The following is a 19,647-nucleotide window of genomic DNA, read 5'->3' on the forward strand; positions in this document are numbered from 1 at the left end:
CACTGTGTATTAAAAAGGTTTATCCTCATTTGAACTTTTATTTGTCTCCAATGTTTTGACAGAGTATTACTTTTGATACTGGGCTTTCTGTTAAAACTACCAAAAAAAGAACTTTTAAATAAAAAATTAGATTATAGCTTAAATAAAAGAAAGCATTAGACTTCTAATGTAAATTCTTACGTTAAAAAACAAACTGTTTCTCCCCCTTGATTTTACGTCCCTATAAATTTTAAACCCCCTGTTTTGTCCCCTCCCGACCGCACTATATCTATAACTGTAGCGAATTTTGGCTATGGCAGAGAACAGAAATAAAACCAATGCTACCTTCAAGCCAGTATGTAAAAGTAAAAGGTAAGGACCTAGTTTCTTAAACACAAAATATAATAGCTTAGAAACTCAATTAACAAGGAATTTATTTTCACTTTCCCTTCAAAACGGAACTTCGTATATACATCTAAAAATGATTGCACATGGTCAAAAAGGAATAGGAACTAAAAGGCAACACTAAGAAACATCGAAAAAATACAACTCTGCCTATACACATTGAGATCGTGCTAAATATAAAGAGGGTAGTTACTCAGTAATGTTTGGGAGGAGGAGGAACCTAAATCAATTACAGAGTATAATATACAGGTAGTAAATGTCCATTTGCATGGTCAAGAAAATTGTTCTGAACTAAAATTCTTTTCATTTACAGCAATATCTAGATAAATCTTTTAAATTGGCGTTTACTACGAAACATACCCAATGAGAAGAGGCTATAAATCTTGAGCTTCCCTTTTCCAAAATACTAGCCAAAATAAGTGAAATTTACATTTTTCAATTATTTAATTGCTAAGCAAGATTTTTTCATTATGTGAATGCTTCAACAGACCGTCGCCATCAGTTAATATCCCTTCCTTGAATTGATTATTTCGTAACATGGTTGGGGTTGTGATCATTAAATGTACGTTTTTAATGCTATGATATGTTTATTTAAAAATCCATCAATATTAAAGGTGTGTCCTATGAACTCCACTCATGAGCTTTAGGGGAAGTACAAGTGAAAGTTAATCTACTTAAGTTATAAGAAATCTCTCACACAGCTGCTCATAAATGGTAACTACCCATGAGCCTATAATCTAGCCCTTATAAAATGAATAAATCAGCAAAAAATAGAAAGAGTAACATGGAACGGTTCCTTTAAAACGTTGCTTTCTTCGAAAAAGAAAATAAAGAAAGACAAATGGATGTTCAGTCGAATAAGTGGAGTACGATTATGAATATAAATCGTATATGTATCAGAGTCGAGCAAGCTCGGGACAATATCAAATCCTGTTTAAAACTTGCTATGTATTTTTTTTCTTTTTTTTTCTTGCAAGTTACCAAAATTTTGAATTTGTACATGTTTCCAAAGTACACATGAAAGATAACATTTATAAAAGCAAGAAGTAACTAACACAATTTTTTTTTAGATTAAACATAAAAGACCCGTCATTAAATAAAAAATAGGTAAGAGATCAACTCTTTGATATTTACAAATCGAGATCTTTTAGGAAAGTGACAAGTGTCAACAGCAATTTGGAATGACAACAGTGCACCACAATGTAAATAGTTAACACAAATGGACATAAAGCCTTTAAGCTTCGATGGAGCAATTCTTCGGCATGTACAACTTCTCCCACAGGTACAATTTAAAAATTCGTTAACTTCGTTTTAGCCACAATCACAGCACGGGTGCTCAGTTCGTCTTTTACTAGGTCTTGACAGAAAAGGGATGGGTTGCAAGATTTCCTTTTTGCCAACCATTACCTTTGAAGGTAAAATATCAAGCTACAATCTCAACTTTTGAAGGTAAATTCTCTTGTATAAGGTAACCAGGTATGTCATTAAAAAAGAAAATAATTTAGGACATCAATGCATAGTAACGCGAGGCATTCCTGGAGATCAAAGAGTCTTTCAGTCTTGTTTGGTAACTATTCAGAAAAGAGTCCCACGAAGGTTATGTTAGAAGGAGCTCGTCTTTAAGCAAGTTTCAAGGTTAAGAGGTAAAATCTGACATTTCTTCGTGATCTTTTTCACTATACTGATATTCTGCTCTTGAAGCAAAATTTCTACTACCATCTGATGCAAGCTGTTCACTCCTGCTGTGCTGCTCCATGTGTAGACGAAATTCCGATACTGACCAATAGGACCGTGGACAGAAAGCGCAGGTTAACTAAAAAAAGACATCTAAATTAGGAAGGATGATATGATGTTTCATCAAAAAACATCTTTTTTTAATGTTTTTATGTCCAAATGCACTAAGAACTAAGAGTTAAATTCTTATGCTCCGCTATTCAAAAAAAATTCAAGATTCAGAAAACCAAGGGGCCGTCATGACTCATTTTACAATTAATCGAGGCTGATTTTTATATCGGGATCACCCTACACTTTCATTTTTATTTTGTAAAAATATATTTTTTCAGTAGCAGGAGAAAAATTGCTTTTAAGTTACTGACCAATTTGATTTTTATGACTTCAAATCAGGGCGAAAATTGAAGACAGTTTTGTTTTTAATTGCAGGCTTAGAATAGTAGTTTTGCAATGTGATTGATCAGTCTGATGTATGATGAATTTGACAAAGGAAACAAAAACATATTACTATTAGACAATGCTTGAGAACAGTTTATTACCAGTACGCTAAATCAAAGTGACGCTAAAAGCTAAAACGAATATAAATTATCCTTTATAAAAAGTGGCTGCCGTCCCGACATCCAATCCCTGCCACTCTTTATACTAAAGCTTCTGAACTTGGTCATAAAAGAAGTGATGGATTGCTGGATTTGATGTCTACTATTACTAATAACAACTCGCTTCAGCGCTAAGCCGCCTAAAGCCAGAACAGCTACGCACTCTCCCTCCTCCATCCCAATCTATTCAAAATATTCCTCTTCAAACTGTCTCAGAAAGTTCAAATTTCCCTTAAATCCTTCCTAGTGACCTCCTCCTATCTCATTCAGGGATGACCTGCTTTTCGTTTGAAAAGGACCATCTCGGGTAATCTGTTATCCTTCATCCGTTCACTTCCTAGCCATTTCAACCTTTCTCTCATCTGATAGATTACTTAGCCTTTAAAAGTTCTTTGTGGAACTAAAGCTATGCCTAGAAGGACAAGTAGAGGAAGAGGGATTCTGCTTGCTTTTTCACTTTTCACACACTTTTCTGAGAAATTTCAAAAAGGCTTCCTAGATGAAAATGTTGGCAAAACGACTGAATTCCTTTGAGCTTTCAGATCGGGAAATAGGAATAGGTTTGAAAACTAATGCTAAGAAGACAAGTCGCTAACTCCAGGAACTAGTGAAGGTGAAGAACGGTGATATTGAGTAACGAGAAGATCGATCACGTGGGTAGCTTCACTGTCCCAGGTATTATTATTAGTAAAGACTGTGGGTACAGTGAAAACGTTACAAGTAGAATAGTAAAGGTCCATGGTAGTTTTTTCATAGTTGAAATTTTTTTGAAAGATTAGAAAGATACGTCTGCAAACCAAGATTAGAATATTGGAAGCTACAATGATGGCATTGGTCAGGCGTGGGTGCTTCGAAAGACAAAGGAGAATTTGCTATATATTTTCCAAAGAAACTCTCTAAGTATTATTTTAGTAACCCATCGGACTGACCGATGGGTAACTAAAATAAAATAAATGTATTTCAAACTGCAAGCTGTACAAAAACGCGGTTCAATATCGCTTTCTTGGGCTGTTGCGAGAGATTGGGATGGCTAGGACAGGTTCTGAGATAAGGATAACAGATTGCCCAAGTTCGTCCTTATCGGCCAACCATCTATGACCAAACGAAAAGCGAAAAAATCCCCATATTGGGTGGGAGGAGGTTGTAAGAAAAGATTTGAAGGAAACTGAAATTTCTTGAGGGTGGTGTATACAGAGAAAGGCTTCGAATAGCCTGGGATGGAGGAGGAGGGTATGTAGCTCCTAGTACGATAAATCTAGAATCCACTACATTGTTTAATCATATTTTACACACAAAGCAGGAGAAGCTAAGCAAAGGGCCAGGAAGGTAGCAATTCCGGTAACTAAGGCCAAAACATCGGAAATTCCTTCCCTAACTGAGGTTAGATAACGTCCCCTATTCTATGTAAGCAAAATATCTCCAACCCCCATCAAAAGGATAGCAGCCAGGGAAAAACTGCTGATAATAAAAAACATGCACTTTCTATAGTTAATAAAGATTTTCTACAACATAACCACCTTCAACTTCGTGGTGCAAGGATACAGTTACAAAGGGAAAAGAACAGCTAGCCAGGGAATAGCAGCCAGGGAAAAACTTTACTGATAATAAAAAAATGTGCACTTTCTATAGTTAATAAAGATTTTCTACAACATAACCACCTTCAACTTCGTGGTGCAAGGATACAGTTACAAAGGGAAAAGAACAGCCAGCCAGGGAATAGCAGCCAGGGAAAAACTTTGCTGATAATAAAAAAAACGTGCACTTTCTATAGTTAATAAAGATTTTCTACAACATAACCACCTTCAACTTCGTGGTGCAAGGATACAGTTACAAAGAACAGCCAGCCAGGGAATAGCAGCCAGGGAAAAACTTTGCTGATAATAAAAAAACATGCACTTTCTATAGTTAATAAAGATTTTCTACAACATAACCACCTTCAACTTCGTGGTGCAAGGATACAGTTACAAAGGGAAAAGAACAGCCAGCCAGGGAATAGCAGCCAGGGAAAAACTTTGCTGATAATAAAAAAACATGCACTTTCTATAGTTAATAAAGATTTTCTACAACATAACCACCTTCAACTTCGTGGTGCAAGGATACAGTTACAAAGGGAAAAGAACAGAGGTTTCCTTATAATGCTCATATCGATCTAGAAAAAAAAAAAAAATCATATTTTGTAAACTGGTGAATCTACAATAAAATAACTTGTAAATGTAATAGAATTGTTTAGTATCGGTAGATTTACATTAAATATTCAGCGAATTTACTCCATTTTTTAGTAAAATCTTGTGGAATTGGTTAGATTATACCGAATTTCTCGTTCGAAATGATTCATATTTTAAGAAAAATTTGCTAAATTAGAAAACCATCACATTTCAGCGTATTGTAAATTTTTTGTATTTTTGCAGCATTAATTTTGAAAATCTAATAATCTCTAGGAAAGTCACAAAAAGACAGTAAATGCATTAAAATCCTGTTGATTTTGAGAAATAACTTGTACAATTCGCACCCCCACTACTGCTAACTCTTGTTAAAAATACCAGATAATTTTTACAATGAAGAGGAAGATGATGGCCTTTAGAATGAATTTACTTATCAAAAGCCTCGTTTTCAAGTTCACACATACCAAAACCTTGAACAGTTAGTAATAGATTGCAAAGAACAGTGCTCAAACAATTGTAGACTCAACTCTTTATTCAATCAGAAGAGCTGATATAGATTAAGCCAATTTTTTACAGTATTTTCTTAGAGTTTTAGACGAATGCAAAAACATAACATTATTATAAAACCTTATACATTATTATACATATTATACATATTGTATTATATTATATTATACATATTATACATATACATATTATATTATACATTATTATAAAAACCTTATTTAAATTAGATAAGTGACGGTGACTCTCACATTCCAGATTATCTTTAAAAGCTGATGTCATTTCAAGAGTTTGTTTTATAAACCACTCCAAATTTTTATCTCAAGGAGAGAAGGAAAATTGCTGTCTTATAATACAATTTCAATAATAAAAGATAAAACGAAAGCTATGATAAGATATAATATGACCCATATCGGACAGAGAAAAAATAGTAAGCATGTTCAAATACCGCCAATAAGAATCAATAATCTTTCTAATAAATTTCTGCACTCAAAAATTTATATTGCATTAACAGAGTAAAAATTCTAACTTTTTTTTAATTATCTTAAATACTCTTCAGAAAAGTAAGTCGAAAATGTTAAGGAATATATATTTGTAGTCTATTGTATGTAGCCAATAGTATTTGTAGTCATTTATAATATATGTGTAGTCTGAAAATGCTTTTGAAGTCTTTGTTTTCTAATCTCTCCCAAACTATTTTAAATGCACGTCCGAAAAACAAACTCAAAATATTTAGAAACAAATCATATATAAATTGCCAAAAACTACTCGTGTAGGCTTCCTTTTCTAATTTCTTCTAAATTATTTTAAAAACTCGTCAGAAAAACAAGTCAAAAATGGTATTTTTTCTTTGCTGTAGCATCAACCTTCTACTCTATTTGATCTATTCTGGCATTTCGTTTATGTTTTTTTTTTAACTTCCAATTTGCACCACTAAATGCTTTGGCCAATATTAGTCTTTTAACTAGCTCATAAAAACATAAAACGTTGATAGCAGCTAAACAAATAAGCAGTTAACCCCGGTGTTCAAATCTTGCATACATACCCAATCAGAAAAATGCAGTTTTTTTCTAAAATCCCATCCACATCTTTTTTTATTTTGTATTATTTTTTTAGTCCAACCTTCTGATAGGAAAAAGAAATCAGATTGCCACCCCTTTTTTTGTATCTTTCCCCTAGAAGCATTTGCACCATATGCTGGAAACCCCTGAGCTAAACTAACTCTACATTTCTGAGCCTCACATTAATGTTTGAAATTTAGCCCAGCCCCCCTGCAGGATATTGTTTATATTTTTCGTAATTATAATCTAATTTTTAACCAAATTACTAGCCCCATAAAAAGACAGTTTAGTTAACAGAAAGAAGCAAATATATATTTGTAGGTTGGGTCTCCGTCATACTAGTTATTTTATTTTGTCAAAAAGAAAATTCTTTGGAAATTACCCTTCGTAGAGGCTCCTCTTCTTGGGCCGACTCGCTATCTTCATCTTGGCAACCAGTCGGTGATTCAAGATCCAATTCAATGTCATTCTTTGAAACAATGGTTTGAAATGCTTCAGGATGATAGAGTTGCACATGCTGAATGAGAACTGGCTGTTCATTGAATGTCTTGCTACATATATGACACAAGTAAATAGATTCAATAACACCCAATTCTCCAGAGCTAGGTGAGGAGCAGTGGCTCTCGGTTTCATCACTGTGGTCAGAGCCAGTGCTATTTATTTTTTTACTGCTACTTGTGCTATGTTTTCTGGCAAGATGACGATCACAATTTGATTTAGTTGTAAACCACAAGGGACAAAAGGTACATTTAAAGGGTTTTTGGCCAGTGTGTGTTAGAATATGGCGTCTTAAAGAGCTCGTCCATGGGAACCGACGGGGGCAGTAAGGGCAGGTAACTCGGTGAGGGGCATTAGAGTAAGCACTTTTCTTTTTGTCACTAATGGCTTTATCTTGCTCTTTCTCATTGTGTAATGTGGGACCTTTGGCCAGCGCCTCTAATTTATCTAAAGAGGGTATACCGTGGACTGCCTCATAGTTTCTACAGTTTTCATCTACAACTAAATTATCGTCAGACTCTTCAGCAGATGAGTCATGATCATCATCATCTAAGACAGGGGTTTTAAAAGACTCGTAAATTTTGCCCTTCATGCGTGCATTCCATGCTTCAGGATGCTGCTGTTTGGCATGTCTCTCCATATTGGAACGTAGAGTAAATCTCCCACTGCAAAACTCACACTCAAAAGGACGCTCTGTTCTATAGCGTCTTTGTTTTTGTTTTTTAACAAGGATACCATTTTTCATAACAAGACGAATATCTTGACTTTCGTCAGCAGTGGTCTCGGGACTTTTTATTGGAGAAGGAACAGTTTGGTCGGGAATTGACTGTTTCTTGAACCCTGACATATCCAATGGACCTGACCATTGGGCTGGACTCAGATTATTCCAGTTTTTGGCATATGGGTTAACAAAGAAGGGGAATGGAAATACAGGGGTCGGAGCTTGTTTCTCAATCACTGGGGAAGGTGGCTCAGATTTGATACTAAGATCAAGTGGAATCGTTTGAGGATCTTCATAAACAGTAAAATGTTGGGGCTTTGGGGGTACGGGTAAGGTAGGTTTTAATTCTTTCCCAAAGCCTACTAGTACTTTAACGGCGGCAGTTTCTGCTGGTTCTAATTTTGGCACCCTTCTAAGCTTTTCTTGAAAATCATTAGTTGGTGGCATTTCCACATCAGGTAAAATTTTTTGATAGCAAGAATATATATCAGGCGAGAAATTAAAGTGATATACTGATAAGTGTTCACGCAACTTCATTTCACTGATAACAGAGCTACAAATGTTACATCTATAGTTGTACCTGTCTGTAAGTTTGTAATCTTTCATTTCTTCTTTTTTCTCAGGGATAGTAGGAGGAATAGGTGGGGGACCTGGAACCTCTTCATTAGTATGAAATATGATCGCTGCCCGCAGCTCTTCTCGATTTTTCTTGCCATGAAGGTTTCGTAAATGACGTTCGCAGTTGGCTTTTGTAGTGAAAGCAAATTGACAAATGCGACATTCAAATGGTCGGTCTCCATTGTGCGTACGCATATGACGAATCAATGCTGATTTGTCAGTACTTGATGTAGGACACATGTTACACTTATAAGGTGGAGCTTGTAGGTGAACTCTGTTATGCCCTTTCAAGGCTCTTAAATTAGGAAATACCATTTCGCATAACCGACAAGGAAACTCTCCTCGCAATTTCATATCACGTAGAAGTCCAGCATAAGGGTCACAATCTCCTTCTTCTTCTTTTCCATCACCATCATCAGCCTTAGAAAGATTTTGTGAATCTTCTGCAAAACTTTCTGGAGAAGCAATTGCTGAATCAAAGCTTTGAGGTGAACTGTTTTGTTTTGTAACAGCAGATGTGACACTGATAATAGATGGAATATCAGCAAGGTCTTTATGTTCTTCTCTGCGCAGTGTTGTCGACGCGATTAGTCTGCTGTACTCTTGCATTTTCTGCAATGTTCGGAATGCTCCGGCACCATTTTCAAAATTTGCTTCAATGTTCTCAAACTGGTGATACAGATACCGATGTAAAGCAAGCTGGTCCTCGTTAGGGAAACTTGAGTTATGAGAATGGCAAAAATAGCGATTTTCATCATATTCATTATATCGTCGTAGTTCGTCAGATTCACTTCGTCTACGTGCTTCGTCTCCATCGAAACTGGAGACTTCTGAGTCTGAGACTCGTAAATTGTCCGATCCTTTCCTTTGCTGATCATAATGACAGACTGTCAAGCGCATGTCTAAATGACCTTGGATCGGTGGAAAGATATTCAATGTATCCGGTTCAGGTGAAATACTTCTTTCCAGGTCTGACGGTACCTATTGAAATGGAATAATTATAGCATAAATCAGATAAAATTGCAATCAATAGACTTAATTGAGAATGGAAGGAGCTTTCACATGAAAAAGTAAAGTTCGAAGAAGAAAGAAGTTCTTCCGTAAAGAGAATTAAAACCTCAAAAAAGGAGGAAAAGAAATAATAATTTAAACATAATCTATATTCACGAGATTATTAAACTTTAGATAGTATTAAATATTTTGGTAAAAGTATACAGAATTTTCTCCTTTTTTTAGTTTTTTTTAGATCGTTTTCTATTAATTTTAATAATTAATTTTAGTTAATTTTAATCCAAATTAAGGGTGACTTCGACAATCTCCGACTTGCTTCATATTTTAATTTGTCGTAGTTTTAGCCACTATCCAGGCCATGCTAATTACTCTATTGCAAGAATGTATGTGGGAGGAGGGGTGTCTTTTGAGTTGAAGAACTCCCTCTTACAAACTCGCAGTTTTATTGAGTTTCCCCTGTAATTTCTTAGGTATTTACATATGAATTACCTTTTCACGTTTTTGCAAGTTTAACCTCCCCCTCATACTGAGTGATGCAGACTTACGTTTTGTGTTGTATTCAGTCTATGTGATTATAAATATAGCATGTTAATATAAAATGTTACATATCTTCCATAAATAAAAACACTACTTTAAACTATATAATATTTACGTTTCTATACAATCCTAAAGTAACAATTATAGAGAAGAGAGAATACAAGAAGAAGAAAGAAAGAAAGAAAAATAGAAGAAGAAAGAATAGGGAGATGAGAGTGGGCCAGAGTCAAATGAGCAAATGAAAAATCTTGTGTTCTCTAATGCTTACACGAGCGTTAATCAGAGAGGAGGGGGGTATTTCTCCTTGATCTTTTTGCCAACCATCCAGGATTTGAAAAAAATATACCTTTTTTGGTATTTAGGTTGAAAAATACAAAAAAAGAAACGAATCCTCACAGATCTTGAAAAATTAAAATTTTTGCCCCTTCCCCATATATTTTTGCGAAAGGAAGGCCCTGAACACCTGTAAATCTTCAGAAATCACAAATTACACTGCATGTGTTTTAAATTCTAACATAATCAACTATCTTTATATCATAGACCGGCAACTTTATGTCAAAGGCTTTTGAAAATCGGAACTAAGTTTCGACTAACGTTTTGAAATACTAACTCTAAACTGTATATTTATTATGGTAAATATTTGTAATATTAAATAACTTTAACACTAAATTTTGTATTAAAAAATAACTAAATGTTATGTTTATGTTTTGAAAATCAAAAATTTAAGACGGGGATTTGTTTTTACGGCATATTGGGCATTTATTACTTACTATGCAGATTAGTATTAATTAATTATTTGATAAAATAAATGTTAATTAATTAATATACCATGTGCTTTAGAACTTTCTGTGCTTTTCTTTTTCGTGCTCCAACCAAGCACTTTTTCTCATCTCTACCACTGTTCGATAAAATCCTCTCTGTTGTGGAGAAATCACTTCCATAACCTAAAATCGAAATTTAATCAAAATTAATATAAAACAATTATAATGGTAGGAAACAATTAGGGTATCAGGAAAATCATTAATTTAAGAATATTGACACACCAGCAGAAGCTAACATTCAAAAGTGAGCGAGGGGCGCCTGACCCCCTAAATTTGGCTCTTATGTGGACATTTTCAGAATACTCAGCGAGTGCATAGGGTTGGTCCCAAAATAACACCTGTGCAGGAAAAATCATAAAATCACAGTGTACAGGAGTATCGGCATAGTTACCAATGAATGTATCAATAACAAAGAGAGAATATTTTTAAGATCAGGCCTGCTTAAATCCACTGTTATTGGGTAATCATAGTTGGATTTTCCTAAAATTCTTTACTAACTAAGATACAAGATTTTGGCTTCCCTCCCTTAAGACAATTTAGATTTATACATAATGCGAAAACTAGTCCCGGATGAGTAACTTTTCCCACGAAACCAGTCAATATTGTAAATAGATGATCCAGTAACTTTTGGTTGTGAAATGTGATGATTTGGTTTGATCTTTTCACAGGAAAAATTTATAAATAAGACCCAAGCTTGAAGAAGTGGAAAAGTAAAAAAAATTTGAAAATTTTTGATTTTACGTGAATATTGCGTATTTTTACAATTGATGAAAAGTTCAATGAAAATTTTTTAACAGCGATAGATCTTCAAAATCACCAACAAAATTAAATCCATACTTTTATTTCATAACGTCAAATTATTTCATAAAATAATATTTTTTTTCTGGAAGACCTTAGAATAAGTGCTTGTACACTTCCAACTGTGTATCCAGTAACTGTCCATTCCCCTAATTTAAATAGTAACCTAGTGCCAAGGCTCTTTTTAATGACATCAATTTATTGAAACAGACAGGGACGGAGGGGGTGTTTAATTCCTGTCGATATTCTTTTAAAAGTTTGAGATTTAATATTTTTTTAGTTTTTTGTTAATGGATCACATAATTTGCCTATTTTTGTGTTTTTTTTTATTTTGTGCTCTACTCCTTTAAGTTAAATTTCTACTTACGTGCCTGGAAACATGAACTGTCTAATTAAATATCTAAAGACGAAGTGAACAGCCTAATTGTTATTTACGTACCAAGATCAAGATTATTTCTCATAAACAATTTCAACTTCATTTTAACATGATTGACTTCAAACTGATTCGTCATAGTATTTGAGTTGCTAAAATTTAATCAACTGCTGATAAAAATGATGTCATCAGCGGTTAAAAAAAAGTGAACTCTAATCCTAAACATATCTCATTTAGTTAATAGCAAGAAAAAATGCGACAGAGGCTGTTATGATTCCAAAGTTTAAATTTAAAGATTTGTCATGCTCTTAACGTGGTGAAGCAAGTAGAGATAAAACTAACCGACTTCTCTGGTCAGACTTGTTTGTTCTACACAATAGGAATTTTAAATAATAGAAAGCTGCTAAATAAACCCAATATATCAGCCCATAAAAATATAGGGGGATATATAAAAGTATAGGGGGAAATAAAACAGTTTTTTTTTTTTTTTAATCAACGATGGCAGGATGATCTTGGCTGCTTTTTTTATGTTTCTTTTTAATGTTTCAATGAAAATACTAAAAAAAGGCACTTTCATCGAAGATACAAAAAACAGCATTTTCCATAAAAATACCCAAAAAAGGTACTTTCCAAGATCTCGGGGGAGCAAAAATCTAGGGGTGAGGGGTAGGGGCAAATGCTCTGTTGCATATACTAGTTTATAAGAAAGAACATGCTAATACCCTCTCCGAAGCGCAAAGCAGCGCAGTCCCCGTCCCCCTCGAAAAAAACTCCTAAGACGCTCAAACTCAATCTTCTTGCCGTGAGTCACAATAGGATATTCTCTTAGTTGAAGATCAAAAACCAGCTGGACTCTGATTGTGGAAATAACTTTAGAATAATTGGCTTCAGTTACCCGTTGTGAAATCAGACATGATTAGCTAGGGGTTACGAAAACTTACCAATTATATAGAGTAAGATATACAAAGGTAATCCTTATAGGTATAATACACTACAATGCCCTTTATCCACATGCTTTGATATCAATTTGTTCAATGATTTAATTTTACCCAAAAATTATTATTTGTTCTTTTTAAAACTTTTCGACGACTTTAAAAACAAATGTCCAAATAAGTTTGCATGTCGATATTTCCATCTTTCGTCCAGATTCATCTTATCATATGAAGCCATTAATGAGCTAATAAGTAGTCGTATTAGCGTTGCAATGAAAGTAGGTTATATAGTAGATTTAATCTTCTACAGAAAATATATTTTCTTAGACCCTTCTTATACCTGAAAAAGGATCTTGGTGGACCTTCATTTGCAGTAAACGTCATGGAGGGACAAGACCATGTACAGTATTTTTTTTTTTGGGGGGGGGAGGAGGGTAACGAAAAACAACTTTAAAAAACGCATCAAAAATTATATTTATATGAATGTTTGTTATATGAAAATTGCAAATATCATAAAAATAATTTATTTAATCTTGCCAGAGTATGATAGTTTCAACAATATTCTTTTTTGTAAAGAGCTTCTTAAACGGGAAGGGAACTTCATCTCTTGGGTGGGCAGTTTTAATAACAATCAATATTGAGGTACTAAAAGTAAGGTTTATTTTTCTGGGATGAAAAATGTTTGGTTTTGCAATTGATAATTCATATAAATTAAACACTCTTCTTCTTTTTGCTTCCTCGTCTTTGTGCTCCGAATGTGCACAACCGAAATAGTGTGTTTCACTTTTCTAACCTTTCTTTTTTTTGTTCTTCCTTTTCTTTCCTTTCTATTTTTATTTCCTTAGTTTTATTTCGATTCCCTTTTTTCCTATCAAGCTTATACGTAAATTCACTATTTTGTGTAATATTTAAAATATTAAAATAGATCGTTCTTGCTTCCTTTTTGCTCCCTCGTCTTTGCTTACTCTTCTTTTTGCTTCCTCGTGTATGTGCTCCGAATGCGCTCTTTAGTTTTTTTTTATGTTTAGTGTGTTTTACTTTTCCAATTTTTCTGTTTTTTGTTCTTCCTTTTCTTTCCTTTCTATTTTTATTTATTTATTTTTTTTCTATTCCATTTTTTCCTATCAAGCTTAAACATAGATTTTGTGTAACATTTAAAATATTGAAGAAGATTGTTCTTACAAAAATGTAATAACCGAGGGCTTCGAAAAGGGACCGACGATTGCTTTTTGCAGCCCAGTTTAATTCACTTAAATCTTAAAAGGATCTCATCCTTAGAAAAAGTGAAACAGATAACTCTTGTCTACTTGTAAGGATATTTTAACAAAAAATCTTCGTTCTTTTTATTGGCTTCAATTTTCACACAGGATGTGCTAAAAAGGCGGGGTTATCTCTCTTTCCCAAGACAAGAACTGCGTGATTGGCTTACAAATATCCGTTGCGGATGAAAACAAATGAAAATAAAGCTTACTTTTTGTCATCGAATTATTGGAAAGAAATACGTCTTAGGCATTACTTTCCTGAGGAAAGTAAGTTCCTTAGAACCAGCAAAGAACAGAATGACTCTAGCTTCAGAACTATATTAAAAAAAAGTAAAAAATGTATTAATTAAAAAAAAATAGTTAAAAAAAATCAGAAACTACTTACCTCTTTGTCGTGTCTCTGATGTTAAAGACTCGTTCAAAGTCTGATTTTTCGAACAAGCAATCATCAAGTTTAATGGGGCCTAAAAAGGAAGTACCAAAATTATAATTAGGCAACAAATATAATAATAATGATTATTATTATTATTGTTATTTAATGCATAATAATAATTAAGAATTGTCAACTTTCCCCTTTTAATTTTCCATTCAAGACGAAAGAACATATATTAGTGTTATGGGATTGCTTCTGCCATCCTAAGAAAAATTGCTAGCAGAAATTGTTACCAACAAATACGTTTATTTGTGGAAAATTGTTATTTTCCTAATTATAATTAGGCAACAAATATAATAATAATAATAATTATTATTATTGTTATTTAATGTATAATAATAATTAAGAATTGTCAACTTTCCCCTTTTAATTTTCCATTCAAGACAAAAGAACATGTATTAGTGTTATGGGATTGCTTCTGACATCCTAAGAAAAATTGCTAGCAGAAATTGTTACCAACAAATACGTTTATTTGTGGAAAATTGTTATTTTCCTAATTATAATTAGGCAACAAATATAATAATAATAATAATAATAATAATAATTGTTATTATTATTATTTAATATATGATAATAATTAAAAATTGTCAACTTTCCCCTCATAATTTTCCATTAGCTGAACAAGAACATATTAGTGTTATGGGATTGCTTCTGACGTCCTAAGAAAAATTGTTAGTAGAAATTACTACCAACAAACACGTTTATTTGTGGAAAATTGATGGAATTGCGTGAAATATATGGAAAATTGAAATGAGTATATTTGATGAATTTTTTCAACAGATAAGAAATGATGTTGAAAATGTTTATGAATTTTGAGCACATAATTAAAATATTTGAGGCTTAAATACAAAATATGTAAACTTTCCCAATGGGGAAATAGTTGTGGACAACTGTTTTTCTTATAAAACTTTGTATTTTTATTTTATGCATGTTTTGAAGTTTGAAATACTGTTTTAGATATTTGTTACCTTTGAGGGTTCAATTATTTTTTTTATTTCACAGCAAATAGTATACTAGGTTTCCACAAATTTTTGGGAGTTTCTTACGTTTAAAAATTTATGTTTCCGTGCACCTATGAAACAAATGTTACAAATAAGTACTATCAACAACTCTTTATATCACATGTGTGTCCTTGTCATAAAGTAAAATGCAAAATCCCAAGATCTTCCTGTTTATTATCTAAAAAGTGGAATTATGAACGAGTAGCAACTTTCAATAATACTTAAAATACTTTAATTTTTTCAAGGAAAAACAATACTTTTGCACAGTTCTAGCGATAGACTTATAAACTTAAAAATGGGCCTCCGCAAAGAAAGGTAGGCTCCCCGTCTCCTTAAGGACCAAAACAGAACACATTATATAGGGATAAAAAATAAATGCTTGGAAGTTGTCAACAAAACTTGGACCTCCCTATTGGTATTTCCACCCCAACCCCATAATAAGTGGAAATTTCAGCTTTCTGAGGAGGGGCAGCAAGTGTCATTTTTTATTACATTTTTATTGTGTTACGGAGCAACACTACTGCTTTCGTAGTTTTTTTTTTTTTTTTTTTTTTTTTTTTTTCACCGTGATCAGCGACCTGTAGCTCCGAAGTGGTAAGAGTTAAAAATTTGAGATTTTTCAGAGGGAAGGGAAACGTGAAACAGAGTAAAAAAGTTCCAGAGAAGTTCCTAAAATTACTAACAGTTTTCCATAAAAAAAAAATAAATCCGTTTTTTTCTTAGAAACTCTGCGTTCGATGTTTGGCGTCAAGTTAAGACGGCCCTAGTTTCGGAAGTAAACGTTTTAGAGATAAAATTTTACCAAACTCAGTTTAGTAGGAGCTCGAAATAAAACCATATCAAAGATGCTTCAAGATAACAATCGAATCCGCATTAGAAAAATGTCCTCTGAAGGACATAATGGAGACTGTTGCTCCGCAACTGTGTCCCGTAGGGCACAGTTGAACGTGTTGCTCCGCAACTGTGCCCTAAGGAACAGGGCACAGTTGCTGCAACACTTCCCGTTGCACAGGCAACGGAGGTCTAGTTACTTTTTGCTTTTGAGGGCCTATGATTTTATTTACAGCGTGACATAGCTTTGAGTAGATGTTGGATAAAGAAAAGCTTAGACCTAGAGAGAAAAGTTTCGAAATTTAAGCGAGCAGTATTTATCCCAATCCTAAGATATATATGAAAAATAACCTTGTGAGGAAAATGTAGACAACTTAGGTAGTTAGTTAAGACCTCGAGCGTCAGACTAAATCAAAGTCTCATCTGGAACCTCTGACAGTAAAACTTAAGTTCCAATTAACCCCTCCCGACTTAATTAGTACTTAATTTCGATGGGGAGAAAGGAGGCTGGTATTGACTTTTAGATTTGGGAGGACGACTATACTTCAACCATTTTTGTTTACCCGAATCCTATGGTAAATATGGAAGTGGGTTTTCGAGGTAAAAGGGGATAACTTGCAACTTGGGACAGGTATTAGTAACTGGTCGCTTTCAATCTAAACTGATAAAAAAAAAAAAATCGCTTTCCAAGTTTTTTTGGAGGTTAAAAAAAAATCACGTTTGTTTATAGATGTGTTAGAATGAAGAACGAGCCAATGTAAAATACTGTCAAAGGGTGGGATCTAGTTCGAAACAATGTCAGTAGGAGTAAAAGTGAGGAAAAAACACAACTACTTCCAAGTCTATGTTCTTTTCGATAAGTGCACCTATTTTCAAGTTGAAATACATAATCATACCAGATAATTTTTCTCAAGATTATCATCAATTCGTCTTAAATGATTCACTTCCCGTCAATCCGCCAGGGGAAAATTTTGCTTAAAGATCAGCAACTTCCTGTCCGTCTGAGAAATTTTTTAACCATCTGCGGTTTGGTTAGTGGTCCTTGGACGAATTAATTGGTTATTTCTCTTTCTTCAATGTTGATAAAACGACGCCCAGTGGTTTCGAAACCGTGATAAGTAGGTTTTATCTTGGCAGACAACCCCTAAGATTTAAAGCACGTCGTTCACAAGCTGGCTAGTGAAGCTGACCTAGCTTGCCATTCCGATTAGCAGAAAGCTGTCGGTTCGATGTTCACTAGAAGATTTGGCTAGACCTGGAAAGTGAATCAAGGCTGCTAGCGGAAAGTTCTCCTGACTAGGGCTTTTTATTACCAAATTTAAATTATTACAATAATGGTTTTAGAACCGCCACTGTCATAGTTTTCCCCTGTGTTTACCCATCAGATTCCTTGTTTAGTTCATTTTATTTTATTCTTTTTTTGTTAACATAATTGCTCATTTTTCATCCTTTTTTCCTATTTTTAATGTTGTTCTTTCATATTTATATTTTATACAATTTTTTTTGTTTTAATTTCTTGATTTTGCATTGTATTTGTTAGTGGCTTGTTCATTTTAACCTTCTGTATATTTGACTAAAAAATACAAATTTGGCCAGTCTGGCCATGTGGATAGTCACTTTTTACGCATACGCACAACAAAGCTAAGACCTTAAGATGTAAAAGTTGACTTTTTTGGATTGGTTTTTGAGAGACCTACTTGTGCAATTCAGAAAACACGCCGATGCAACTTCATTAGAACTATACCATAAACATCAAAATAGACCAATAACCAAAATAAAAACTATTCCCTGCAGAAGTTGAAGAAGCTTACATCAGGCAAAATAACTGGAAAATTATAGAAAAACAAGAATTAAATATATACTATGTAAAATTATTGAAAGGCTTGAACTATATAAAGAACTAACCTTATCATTACAACAAGAATTGTTATTATAGTGTATAATTATACAAGAATTATTGCTTTTAGAACTGTAAGAAAGACGACTATAAAATTATAGAAAGACCGGAATATATTGTGTTTAGGTCTTCTCTTGTAGATCGAACCAGGAAGTTTTGTTGTCTTAAAAGAAGTCTTAAGCTTCGGGGGAATTCTTATCTGAATGAATAAGAAGCCTTAGGAATGGAACGTACGAAACCATATAAGGATAGAAATTTAATAGAAATCCTGCTCTTTTTCAAAATATTCTCTTTATTAGAACGAACAGCAACTACTCAAATTTAGGGCAGAAACATCTTGTCAATTATTTGATATTTTCAGAGAAGCATTTTTAGATTGTGATTCACAATTCTCAACCACCAGAAAGGCCATACACAGGGTTTGTTGTTTTTATTATATTTTTCTGGGGGGGAGTATTTTTGTTGGCAGGGGTACATTTTTTAAAGGCGTCAACGTTTTTTTTTCATCCATTTTTTTATTTTACTAGTCGAACAAACATTTAGGGATGGGGTTTAAAGCACAACCCCTCCCCCGAATACGGCCTTGACATCTGGTAATAAAGTTATTGATGACCCATGTAAAAAACAAAGCCAAGTATATCAGCATTTTTTCAGCAACTTTTTTTTTATAGTTATTCTAAAGCGGAAGACGGTATTTTTTTTAGGATGTCCAGTCCACAGCAAAAACTTAAAAATTATAATGGCAAACACAACACGAATCGAAAAATACGCAAGGAAATCTACTAGAGATTACCCTCTTTCATGGGACTGATCCAAACGATCTCTGTAGCTTTTTTAAAAAAATCCTTTTTCTTATATAATGTAAGGAGAATCAGCTTAAAAAATTTACCACAGAAGAAGGCCGCAAAAAATTTAAAAACATAATGATGCAGAATTGACAAAGACTGAGAAAGGCCACAAATTGGTATAAAACTGGTAATCTCCGGTGATGGTTATTAGTGACCAATATCAGAAGAAAGAACACTATTTCAACACATTTCGTGAGTTTTGAGTATGCTATTCTGAAGTACAAAACGGTATTTTTTAGGATGTCAGTCCACAACAAAAACAGTTAAAAATCGTAATGACGAACACGATATTTCGTTTTTAATAGACGAATCAAAAAACACGCATGGGAATCTGCCGAAGATTTTAGCTTTGCTGATCCGTTTCTTCCGTTTTTCTGGGAACAAAGACATTACTGTAATTATCTAGCAGGTAAAATAAAAAAATATCAGAGATTATTAAATTATTTGCCACTTCGGGGTATAACTCACTCGAGGAAGAATGGAACAGAAACACAACCTTACTTTTCGGCGAACAGTTCAGACATAAGAATAAAAGGGATTGAAATAGGGATAAAACGGTGTTTGTTAAACTTGTCACAGGAAAGCGGCGTAAAGTTCACATGAGAATTAAAACTTATTGAGTGCCAAG

At 33.6% G+C, this 19,647-nt stretch overlaps 1 protein-coding gene across 3 annotated transcripts in view; it reads right to left on the reverse strand.

Annotated features, from left to right (window-relative positions):
* Positions 1-395: 395 nt before the first annotated feature.
* The window catches only part of LOC136034468 (zinc finger protein 423-like), a 52,797-nt gene continuing 33,545 nt past the window's right edge, over positions 396-19,647 (reverse strand). For 2 of the 3 annotated variants that reach the window (XM_065715661.1, XM_065715663.1), the window contains exons 2-5: positions 14,395-14,473; positions 10,652-10,767; positions 6,821-9,256; positions 396-2,197 (exon numbers count right to left, since the gene is read on the reverse strand). In XM_065715661.1, coding sequence (XP_065571733.1) covers positions 2,021-2,197; positions 6,821-9,256; positions 10,652-10,767; positions 14,395-14,473 — 2,808 coding nt within the window. In that variant the 3' untranslated portion in view covers positions 396-2,020. Of the gene's footprint in view, positions 2,198-6,820; positions 9,257-10,651; positions 10,768-11,881; positions 13,096-14,394; positions 14,474-19,647 lie in introns of those variants that run through there. The other variant, XM_065715662.1, reaches the window with a different exon arrangement.

Source organism: Artemia franciscana, chromosome 13 (genome assembly GCF_032884065.1).
Source record: "Artemia franciscana chromosome 13, ASM3288406v1, whole genome shotgun sequence".
NCBI lineage: Eukaryota > Metazoa > Arthropoda > Branchiopoda > Anostraca > Artemiidae > Artemia > Artemia franciscana.